This window comes from Lolium rigidum, chromosome 6 (assembly GCF_022539505.1).
Source record: "Lolium rigidum isolate FL_2022 chromosome 6, APGP_CSIRO_Lrig_0.1, whole genome shotgun sequence".
NCBI classification, from domain to species: domain Eukaryota; kingdom Viridiplantae; phylum Streptophyta; class Magnoliopsida; order Poales; family Poaceae; genus Lolium; species Lolium rigidum.
The window spans coordinates 203,921,655-203,933,216 of NC_061513.1; the positions used below are offsets into that span (position 1 = coordinate 203,921,655).

At 41.4% G+C, this 11,562-nt stretch overlaps 1 protein-coding gene across 1 annotated transcript; it reads right to left on the reverse strand.

Annotated features, from left to right (window-relative positions):
* Positions 1-2,741: 2,741 nt before the first annotated feature.
* Positions 2,742-11,174, reverse strand: LOC124666018 (protein disulfide isomerase-like 2-2). Its single transcript, XM_047203364.1, has 11 exons — positions 10,953-11,174; positions 5,240-5,324; positions 4,909-5,006; positions 4,771-4,826; positions 4,265-4,382; positions 4,123-4,150; positions 3,935-4,026; positions 3,573-3,729; positions 3,362-3,486; positions 3,148-3,247; positions 2,742-3,076 (listed from the first exon to the last, which is right to left on the reverse strand). The coding sequence occupies exons 1-11, from the start codon at positions 11,126-11,128 to the stop codon at positions 3,008-3,010; spliced, it is 1,104 nt and encodes a 367-aa protein (XP_047059320.1). The 5' UTR covers positions 11,129-11,174; the 3' UTR covers positions 2,742-3,007.
* Positions 11,175-11,562: the final 388 nt, after the last annotated feature.

Consider the following 11,562-nt stretch of genomic DNA (forward strand, 5'->3'; position numbering starts at 1 on the left):
GGCAGGCTACTTTTAGGTAATCGAGAGTTGGTATTCTTTGCTAGAAGCCAATACTGACTAACGTTCCTTAGGCAACTCCACTATGAGCGTGGCTCGAGTAAGAGTGTGTCTTGAGCATAGAGTGTGTCTTGAAGCGTGGTTGACTTACCATGAGCATGCGGGTCACACATTTAAGAGGTAGGAACTACGTAGGAATTATTCCCGCCTCACACGGAACCTGGTCAGGTTGGACCCAAGTGTCTACGGCTAGGGTTTTAAGAAGGGACACCTGAGCTATCCCCTCACCCACTCCCTAATATAAGGAGTGGATTGGCGGAGAGAGGACACAAGCAAGCCACTCCCTTGCGAGGCAAGTTTCTCCCACGCCTCCACTTCTCAGTCTCACGGTGGTGAAGGCGAAAGGCTAGCACCTACTCACCGTCGTTCCACCTTGTACGTGTGAGAGCCGGCAGAAGCGCTGCGAATGCCGGTGCTTCGTGGTGCGGTTGTCGAAGAAGAAGATGGTGAACCCGCTAGCACCAGAGACGGGGACGAAAGGAGCCAGACCAAGGAAGTATTCACTAACCCAAGCAACGTGCTTCCTTGAATTCCGCATCTGTGTGTCCAGGGGTAAGCGACTATGGCATGCTTCCTCTGTCAGATCCATGGGTGGTGTCGTGCTCGGTAATCGCTGGAAAAGTTTTCCAAAAACTCCAGTGAAGTCTCCGACATGGCCCAATAACAAGTCCCTACTGGTTTAACAAAAATATATTTTTTTAGGGAAGTCCATCATGGCTAGCTTTATTAATATCAAATAACAGTTACATTGTTTAGGAGAGATTGAAGTAAAAAAAGCTAGGTGGTTCATCGACCCAGTTACAAGAAGACTGAGAAGAAGAACCTATTACTAAGTATTACATGAGCTGCAACATTCAAATCTCTCCCACAATGTTTAAACTCAATCTTCCCTATACCTGCAGATTGTGTAACTATGTCTGAATACATCGTGATGTCTTCGTTCCATGTTCTGTCCTCCCCCGGGCATAATTGTATTACCTCCATTAAATCTGACTCCGCTTCAATTGCATTACATGCCAAGGAGTTAGCAAGGTTTAAACCATTGAGCATGGCCAATGCCTCTGCCATGGCTGCTGAAGAGACATGAGGAATAAACACAGATTTGCTGCAATAAACGAGCCCTTGCCGTCTCGAATAATCGCCCCAGATGCTCCAGATTTATGTTCCTCTGAAAAAGACGCATCCACATTTAATTTAAGAAAATTTGCACTCAGTTTGAGCCATACCATTTTCTTAGCAGATTAGCTCGAGCTGAGTTTGAGGCTATTGCTCTGGTAGAAGTAGTGTAATGTCTAGTCACTGGTACCTGATCACTATGAGTGATTCTTCGTCTTAGCCACCATATATACCACACTCCGATAATCGGTGATTCAACAAAAATATTTAAGATGCAGGCAACACAAGAAATGTGAAAATACCAACGCATGCAACGTATGAAAACAACGCAGACATTAAGGAAAAAAAACATTTGCAACATAAATACAGCTATTGCACGTTCCAAATCATTGCAACATGTCTCTTGCATGTACAAAAGAAAAACATGTGGAAACAGTATGCAGCATAAAAAATCTCAAAATTCACTTACCTCTGAACATTTGAGGATTGCCTCATTTGGCGCAAGGGAGGAGAGGTAGAACTGGCTCAGGAGAATATGGAGAAACAGATGAACATAGGGAAGATTTCATAGACTAGGAGATAGTAAAGAGACTTGTATAGGCTGTGCGTAAAGAGATTGCCCATGTGGTGGAGAGATGGCCCGATCGTTTGATCAGACTGGTCAATAATATCACTTCCCATAAAAGATTCAGTCCCAAAGTTTAAAAGATACAAATATTCCTGTGCATTCCCGGTTTAGGCCGGTTCCTGCAGCTTCCTCAAACCAAACCGTTTGCCATGGTTTTAATTGGTTTGTCCGGTGGTAGACTATTCAGATATGAGGTGACAAGACAGGTTGGTGCGGTCTGGTTACACGGTTTGACTGATTTGGCACCGTTTCTATCTTCGTCGCTCTAGCTCGACCTCAAACTAGAGCCAACAACCGACGGAAATCCCAGAACGTAGAACCACCAAAGAACTGGAGACCAAATCAGATGACAGCAGCACCAACATAGACAACCCAGTGAGGGAGACAGAATGGAGGGACCTTATTCCTACCATGGCCACCGCCTCCGACTCACCGTCCATGGGCGGACACTCAAAATCTTCGAAAGGAGAAAACCTATCTACAAAACAAACCTAGATCTAGCGCGCCTCCACTCCTGGCACCATGGAGGCGTGGGAAACAGGCGGAAGGACCGGGTAAAGGAGGAGAGGGACAAGTAGTTTTAGCGCAGGGGAGGAGTCATCGTGAGAGATGAAGGAAAGAGGATTTCCTGCTTCTTCGGTGCAGGACTTACGTGCGGCTGATTTAGGACGGTTTGGTCGGTTTTACCTGGGCCCAACCCGTCTCAAGCCATCCCAAGATTTTCTAGTTTGGTTTGAAACCATAAACCAACCAACCCAGCATAAACCACTGTTACGGTCCGGTGCTGTGTGGTCTGATGGTTTAGGCAGTTTCGGACCAAATCATGCCCGGGGTTAGATACAAATATACGCGGACTTCAGTTCACATGAAGCTGAGTATTCAGCTTTCACTAATTGTGGTAACTGATACCTACGAGCTAGTTATATTATTGCGATCGAGATAAGTCCAATGCCATCACAACATTGACATCGATAAGTTCAATGTCATAACAATGTTAACATCTCTCTAGCAAAAGGCAAAGTAACTATTCCACTACTGACTGAGTCCATGTAACAAGAAACTGAAGAACTTAGCCGTGCAGTGGCATATAATAAGTGCTCAAGGGAAAACCGCCATAATTAGTTCTACCACCAAACTAAGTCTCATTGTGACATTCATAATCTTTCTTTGTTCTTTCCACCTATATCCTGATTGCGAGAATGCACCTTAAGAAGAGAATGTTGAAAGAACATTCTTCTTGATGGTAAATTCATCTGCCTTTGAAGGGCTGATGGACTGAAACAAATAAAAACAGAAACATCAGTTCGTGTTTACGGTATATTGAACAAAGTTTCGTATTGATATACCTTCTCCAACATACGGTGAAGCCTCTCTGTTTCCTTCTTAGTATAATTATTGCCTTTCTGCACGATCTTTTTTGCAATTGTGACATATACCTTTCCATGCCTGATTAAAACATGAATGGAAAAGATAAAATTGTAGTATCAATTACATCACTACAGACTGACAAATATTTGATCGTGTAGAAAGATTACATAAGTAGCCGATACTGGAACTTACTTTGCAGCAGAACCACTGAGCTTTGCAACTTCCTCTTCCATACTAGAGAGGACTTCTTTTTGCTTGTCACTGGCAACACTAAGGAACTCCTTAGCTAGGGCATCCAAACTTGCTATACGCCCAGCCTAGAACATTTGAGCAGTCAGAGTAAGTAGCATTTTCTCCTGAATTTAGATGTGCAGCCATATAGTAGTGAATGTACGTGACCAACCTCTGAAGTGAGTTGACCATTTATATCACGGTTAGTACCACACTTCTCATTGATGAATTTGGTGAAGTCGCCTAACTCTCTGCCACCACCATAATCTTCACCAGCTTTATTTCCTTTGGGGAAGAACTTCAATGTAGGAAAACCAGTAACTCCATACCTAAAAGTGGCATAGAAAGTCATAAACAAATTTATACCACAATATCCAGAACAGTAGGCTATTAAAGCAACAAAGCATTCTGGAACACACAATACCAGTTGCACATATCCACATGAGAAGGAAAATACATGTCCCATTAATTAACAGACATAAATAGCAAGAGAGAATCAAGATTTGGCACATCAGAGCAAATCAGGAAAAATACTTTTCACGCAGGCCTTTATATTTGTCTGCATCAACATTCCCAATCACAACTCCCTCATCCAATTTGAAAACGGAAGCCAACTTATCATATATCTAACATAAAATAATGAATGTGGTTAGACATGACAGACATAATGATACATGCACAAGTAACTAAATACCTAAAAGCACATTCAAGCATCTACTTACCGGAGCAAGATGCTTGCAGTGGCCACACCTATGACACAATAAAAGAACGCATGATCAAATATACTAATTGTGGGAAATAACATGGATTCATGGAATAAAACAAACTGGAAGGAAAAAAGGTAAATCAAATAATAAAACCTACCATGGAGCATAAAACTCAACAAGAACATCTTTTGTTTCATCAAGAACAACAGAGTCAAAGGTCTCAGGCGTGAGCACTACAACACTTGAAGGAATGGTCGCCAGCTTTACGTTGGTACCTAAAAGACAGCCAAAATTGTTTTAGACACTACTATAACTGCGAGAAGGTAGCATCTTGATAATAAATCAGTTCAACCAGCAATTTCTGAGAACACTTAATGAGCAACAAAAAATTACAATTTACAAGAAAACGAAGGAGATGGTCACCACTTTCTGGCATGTCTTGTCATTCTGAAAGGTACACTGAAGTAAAATTTATCGAAGGTTTTTTATTTGATAACGTAAGAACTGATTCACAATTAGGAGTCAAGACAATAAATGGAAATAGAACATCCGATATGACATGTCATAGAGACGTAAAAGCACAACTGCTTCAAAAAATAATATGCAAGAAATCATGGTTTACAAGCTATTATTGACTTCCATAAGTAGAGATTTAAGCCTTACCTCCTTCTGTATTAACAAATTCAGCAAGAGCTTCTGGCGTGCGCTGTCCATCATACCTACACAGTCATGGTAATAGCTATCATGAAACTTGTGTAACAGCATTGATCATACGCAAGTTAAGTAACACTCAGGTCTCACTTTTTGGGCTCCAAAGAACCTTTGGGGAACCATTGGATTGTTGGGTAACCTGAAACTCCATACTTGCTGCACACACTTTTGTGCTCATCACAGTCAACCTATCACGAGGAACAAAATTGAAGCATATAAATCCTAAAGGTAAAAATAATACAAATTTGTTTTTGGAAAAGGAAAGAAGCAAAAAAATCTCATAAATACACATATGCCAATCATTTTTCTCATCCTTCCTTTGCGACATGAGAATGGCAGAAATATGACAAAAGGAATGTAAAAAAACTCCAAATATTTAGCAAGGGTAAATGAAAATAGTACTTTCGACGAGCATGCAAACCTTTGCAATCATGACAGATTTGGCATTTTTAAAACTTGCACCAAGCTTTTCATATTCAGGGGCAAGCTTCTTGCAGTGGCCACACCTGAACAAACACAACAAGCAGTAGATTAGTAATGGATATGCATTTTCTCAACAAAAAAAATATACAGAAAGATGCGCAAATTTGAATGTTTAACTGGTGATAGTAATTTTATTCCATTTCAAAGTATATGACTACTGTGCAACGGATGATTACAAGCTTTAAGAGAATTGTGTTCCACAAACCCTGTATACACACTTCTTTTGCACCACCAGAATCTCTACAGGAGAATAGAGCTTCCTACTTCAAGAACCCAACAAGGCTTAATAAGTATGCCACAGTCCAAAGACTAAGCATACAAAATAACTTCTGCTAAGACAATAAGAATCTAGCACTCAACAAACTACTTGTCATCAATAAGAATCTAGCACTAAACAAACTGTTGGCTGCAAGAAACAGATGCTGGACAGCCGACAGACTGAGCAGACGGGGCCTTCCGCACCCGGCTGCGTGCCCTTTGATCAGGCAGAGGAGTCCCTAGATCATCTCCTAGTGGGATGCGTCTTGGCGCGAGAGGTCTGGGCCGCTTGCCTGCGCTGGTGGGGGAAACTCCGGTGGATGCCACAAGCAGACACGTGTTTTATCCCCTGGTTGCAAAACAAGCGAGGCGGCCCGGGGAAGGACCGAGATCTGTGGACGGGGATCACGCTTGTATGCAGGTGCCTCTGGCGCCACCGAAACGACGTGGTCTTCGAAGGCGCGTCCCCCTCGAAAGGGACGGTGCTAGCACGGATCACGGACGAGGCTGAGCTCCGGAGAGCGGCTGGGTTGTTCAGAGACGCCCTCGCAGTAGTGGATAAGTGGAGGTGCCGCGAGTAGTTCCATAGCGTGTGTGTGCTGTCTAGCGGCAGTGTGGGATTGCACTCCATGGCGCTTGTGCCTAGAGTGTGTTGTAACGCTGGCCTTCTGCGAATCCCCTCGCTGGCGCTCGCTCGCTCAAGCGATCGGTTTCTGCTGGCGTGGAGCGCTCGCGCGAAAGCGCGACACAATTCCCTTTGTATCACGTAGTGTTTTAATTGCGTTCACACGTGTTCACACTAACAGCTTCTATTACTACTTTGCAAGTTGCATGCAGCCAAGAGCGTTCACACTGCATGCATGCACATGCACAGAGCATCTCATGGATTTGCATTTAATGACCCAACTTTTCAGCACTCTTTTCGTAAGTTGTTGCATGCATACACATAGCATATCACTCTTTTTCTTCAGCACGAGGCAGACTCTCAATTCTCTTTTTGCAATTCCATTTTGGGTTTTTTCCGTTTTTTTTCGTACGTAATTCATATTTAATTGGGTCCTTTTGCAATTCCCTTTTTCGGGCCAGTGGTTTTTAAGGGGGGAAATAACGGGTGGGAAGATCCACTTGCAACTCAAATGAACTACCACTTGCTACTCAAATTAAGTACTGTTTTAAGTTGTAAGCTAACAAAAGTAGCTAAAATATTTCGAAATGAAATTTACTTTTTTAGGGTTGCTAGGTATTTATATTTACCGTTGATAAATAACGGGGCACCGGATTGATAACTTGTAAACAAAAAAAGAGTCGCTACATATTTTAAATTAAATTAAATTTTTAGGGTTGATATTTATTTATATTTACCATTGATAAATAGCGGGTCACCGGGTTGATAGCTTCTAAATTAAAAGAGAGTTGCTAAAATATTCTAAATGAAATACTTTTTAGGGTTATTATTTATTTATATTTATCGTTGATAAATAACGAGGCACCGGGTTGATAGCTTGTAAAATAAAAAAATGTTCGCTAAAATATTCTAAATGAAATACTTTTTAGGGTTGGTAGTTATTTATAATTACCATTGATAAATAACGGGGCATCGGATTGATAACTTGTAAACTAAAAAGAGTCGCCAAAATATTAGAAATAAAATTAGATTTTTAGGGTTGGTAGTTATTTATTTTTGCTGTTGATAAATAACAGGACACCGGGTTGATAGCTTCTAAATTTAAAAAAATCGCTAAACTGTTTTCAAATAAAATTAACTTTGGGGTTGATAATTTTATACATTTACCGTTGATCACTCAAGTACGGAGAGGTTGATTATTCAGATAGAGAGGGTTGATAACTTTTAGCCCGAAAAAAAGTTTCTCGAAACATATCAACATGGGTGCTAGTTTTGAAGATCTCGTCGAGACGGATTTATTGGTGAAAGCGAATCTTACTTTGAAGTTATCGTTTGAAAGTTAAAACGTTTTGAATTTACAAATTTGGAAAAGATTCCGCTGACATCAGCAGATTCGTCTATTTGTGCATGCATGCAGATCTTTCCCTCAATAGCCTGCACCAGGTTGATAATTTTATACATTTACCGTTGATCACTCAAATACGGAGGGGTTGATTATTCAGATAGAGAGGGTTGATAACTTTTAGCCCGAAAAAAAGTTTCTCGAAACATATCAACATGGGTGCTAGTTTTGAAGATCTCGTCGAGACCGACTCATAGGTGAAAGCGAATCTTAATTTAGAGTTGTCGTTTGTGAGATAAAACGTTTTGAATTTGCAAATTTGGTAAACATTCCGCTGACATCAGCAGATTCGTCTATTTATGCATGCATGCAGAACTTTCCCTCAATAGGCTGCACCAGGTTGATAATTTTATACATTCACCGTTGATCACTTAAATACGGCGGGGTTGATTATTCAAACAGAGAGGGTTGATAACTTTTAGCCCGAAAAAAAGTTTCTCGAAACATATCAACATGGGTGCTAGTTTTGAAGATCTCGTCGAGACGGATTTATTGGTGAAAGCGAATCTTAATTTGAAGTTGTCGTTTGAAAGTTAAAACGTTTTGAATTTTTAAATTTGGAAAAGATTCCGCTGACATCAGCAGATTCGTCTTTTTGTGCATGCATGCAGAACTTTCCCTCAATAGCCTGCACTAGGTTGATAATTTTATACATTTAAGGTTGATCACTAAAGTACGGAAGGGTTGATTATTCAAATAGAGAAGGTTGATAACTTTAGCCAGAAAAAAAAGTTTGTCGAAACATATTAACATGGGTGCTAGTTTTGAAGATCTCGTCGAGACGGATTTATTGGTGAAAACAGATCTTAAATTGGAGTTGTCGTTTGTGAGATAAAACGTTTTGAATTTTCAAATTCGGAAAGATTCTCGCTTACGTCATCAAATTCGTCTGTTTCTACATGCATGCAAAACTTTCCTCAATTGTCTCCACTATAGTCCAAAATTTGCCAAAAATGGAAAAACAAATTGGTTTGAAAACTGATCGCTCATTTTCTCCCTAGCGCTCGTGCGCTAGCTAGGGGTGCCCGGCCTTCTGGCCTTTTCTTCTATGAAACCGATACGTCTATCCATGACGTATCCTTGAAAATCAATTGCCAGGACAGTTTTCACGCCTTCTTCTTTTACCAAGCCAATCCACTATTTAGAAAAACATCTCTACTACTAGGCATCAATTGTCCGGACGATTTTGACGCTTTCTTCTTTTACGTAGCTAGTCCACGAGTTAGAAAAAAATCTCTATTACAACTATAAGAAGTGTCACCATCCATCTGTCCTTCCCAATCAAGTGAGGAGAAAACAATAGAGAGGAAAAGGAAAAGAAAAAAAAAAGCCCGCATCGCCTTTCCTTGTGCACTGTTGAAATTGCTCATTTGGAAATTTCCCAAAAAGTTAATTATAGGTTTCTTCTCTCCATTGGAACAATAGGGCCATTATGCTTATTACTAAACTTGTTGAAGAAAACGACTTGTAGCAAGTGACCAGTTGTGTCAGTTTTCATGAGCCATCGATAAAAGACATAGGTGTTATTGAAAAGGGCTGATCGATAGGAAAAGGCGCCCCTTTGGTGCAGACATTTTGATTGAATGCACCGATCCGATGTAACAAATACAGTAGTAGCGTGTGAATTAAGTTGATCAAAGCCCCTGTTTGAGATGGCATGCTGTGCTGCATAGGGAATACACATGTCCATCTGATTTCATCCCAGCCATAACAAGAAAAAATAACTACGAACTGTCTCTTGGGCCATCGATGGTGGCTACTCAGCCGCGAGCCCGCGACATGGTGATGAAGCAACAATAGTTCGCTGGAGACAGCAAACGCAAACAAGGTGACCAATGCAAAAGCTGAGCCATCGAGAAAAGACATAGGTGTTATTCGAAATGGGCTGATCGATAGGAAAAAGGCACCCCTTTGGTGCAGACATTTTGATTGAATGCACCGATCCGATGTAACAAATACAGTAGTAGCATGTGAATTAAGTCGATCAAGGCCCCTGTTTGAGATGGCATGCTGTGCTGCATAGGGCATACACATGCCCATCTGATTTCATCCCAGCCATAACAAGAAAAAATAACTACGAACTGTCTCCTGGGCCATCGATGGTGGCTACTCAGCCGCGAGTCCGCGACATGGTGATGAAGCAACAGTAGTTCGCTGGAGGCAGCAAACGCAAACAAGGTGACCAATGCAAAAGCTCGACGCCGTGGCATGGCCAACCCATTGCTCATTGACCAGGAAATCGAAGCGACTCAGCGACACCATGTGATGGAGCAGAACAACAGATCAACGGGGCCTAGGAGTAGCAGATCCTAGGTGCAGCCGCTCCAACGGGGTGGAACGACAGAGCTGCACAGATAGAGCGTCTTTGGTTGAGCAGCGATACCATCGGATCTCTGGGTTGAGGAATCTCTTATCTTCTTTCAGGATTAGCAAAAGAAACTTTGTGAGAAAACAGAGGAAAAAACTGATTTTCTCCTCTGTTTTCGAAGAACGAAAGGGGGATTCTTCAAACAAAGCATATTAGCATGTGACCAGATTGTCGGCATCCTCATATAATTGCTACTGCCAACTTCCTTCTTTGTTAGCCGCTATTTCCTATATGATAACATATTGCATGAAATAGATGTTTAAAGCTACCTTTGAGAGTTATATTTTAAAATAACACAACTTAAATTTTTGCGACTCAAGCAATTTGCCTCTGATGAACAAATGTCCTCGTACACATCACTTATCATGCCCAATCATTATATGTTCGACTTTGGAGTGCACTTTGAAGATTTAACATTTGCAACACACAAGCACGACACTAGTTGTTATAGGTTTGGCAATTTGGCCCTTTCCTTCGCCTAGAGAAGGAAGGTGAATCACGTTAAAACCAATTTTTTCAGTCACCGAACCAGAATTATGATGCCACAAACAGCATGTCGCAGAAAAGAAACCAACATACCAATTCAGATGTCTACGACCACTATAATAAAATAAGAAACAAAGCCACCATATCTGATTTTCACCTATCTACAGCCTCAAAACCTATTGAACGCAATCCTATTTCTGAATTTTGGGGTTCAACCAATCTGGTAAACTCTCCTGTCCCAGAGAACCTGATCTGATATTCATACAGGGTAAGCGAAGATACAAATCAGATCAGGCGCATCTACACACACATGTTGCCTAAAAGAATGAAATCATGTAGACGGTTAAATGCAATACGATCGATTTCGTGTTGATTTGGATAAACAGAATTTAGACTAGAATAGCAACCCGATCGGTTAAACCATGTAAATCTGATCCTATCAAACTCAAAGCCGAACTAGATTATGTAAGTATATGGTGAGGGACTGAGGGGGGAGGGAAGAAGGTGCGAACCAGGGGGCGTAGAACTCGACGAGGGCGCCGCGGTCTTGGCCGACCTCCTTCTCGAAGGTGGATTCAGTGAGTACCACAACGTCGTCTCCATCCGCGAACACCAGAGCGGCGAAGCCGGTGGCAGCAACGACGAAGACGAGGGCCATTGTTTGGCGGAAGATCTGGGCGATCCCCATAGCTCCGACTTCTTGTCTCTCAGAGAACTCCGAGAGGTTTTGGCGAAGCAGGGAACGACGGAAGAGAAAACCTGTTAGCCCACCAACGTATCTAAATAGGAGTACGAGCAAGCGACTAGGCATTTCTCAACCGGGCATAGATGCTTCTGGTGAAATTAAAAAAAATCGAAAAAATAGCAAATAAGTTTAAAAAATCTAAAAAAATTGTATAATGAATATGAACAAGTGTTCTAACTGCACACCAAAAACTTCGGAAAAAGACATATATAGACCATAGCGGTCTGTGCAAAAAACACAAACTGAAGTGATGTAAGAAATAAATCTAGATATTTCAATCAGCACCGGATTTTGTCTTTTTTATCCAGACCAGTATATATGTCTTTTCTCGGAGAGTACATATTTTGAGGTAACTATCATGTGTCTCCACGGGCCTT

What these genes read in the sequence shown, in the direction of transcription:
- LOC124666018 (XM_047203364.1), bottom strand. Translation starts at nt 11,128, where the DNA reads ATGGGGATCGCCCAGATCTTCCGCCAAACAATGGCCCTCGTCTTCGTC. An exon ending in ATTTGTTAATACAGAAGGAG is followed by an intron (nt 4,383 to 4,770) that starts GTAAGGCTTAAA and finishes GCTGTCTTTTAG; the next exon opens with GTACCAACGTAAAGCTGGCG. An exon ending in TTCACCGTATGTTGGAGAAG is followed by an intron (nt 3,077 to 3,147) that starts GTATATCAATAC and finishes TATTTGTTTCAG; the next exon opens with TCCATCAGCCCTTCAAAGGC.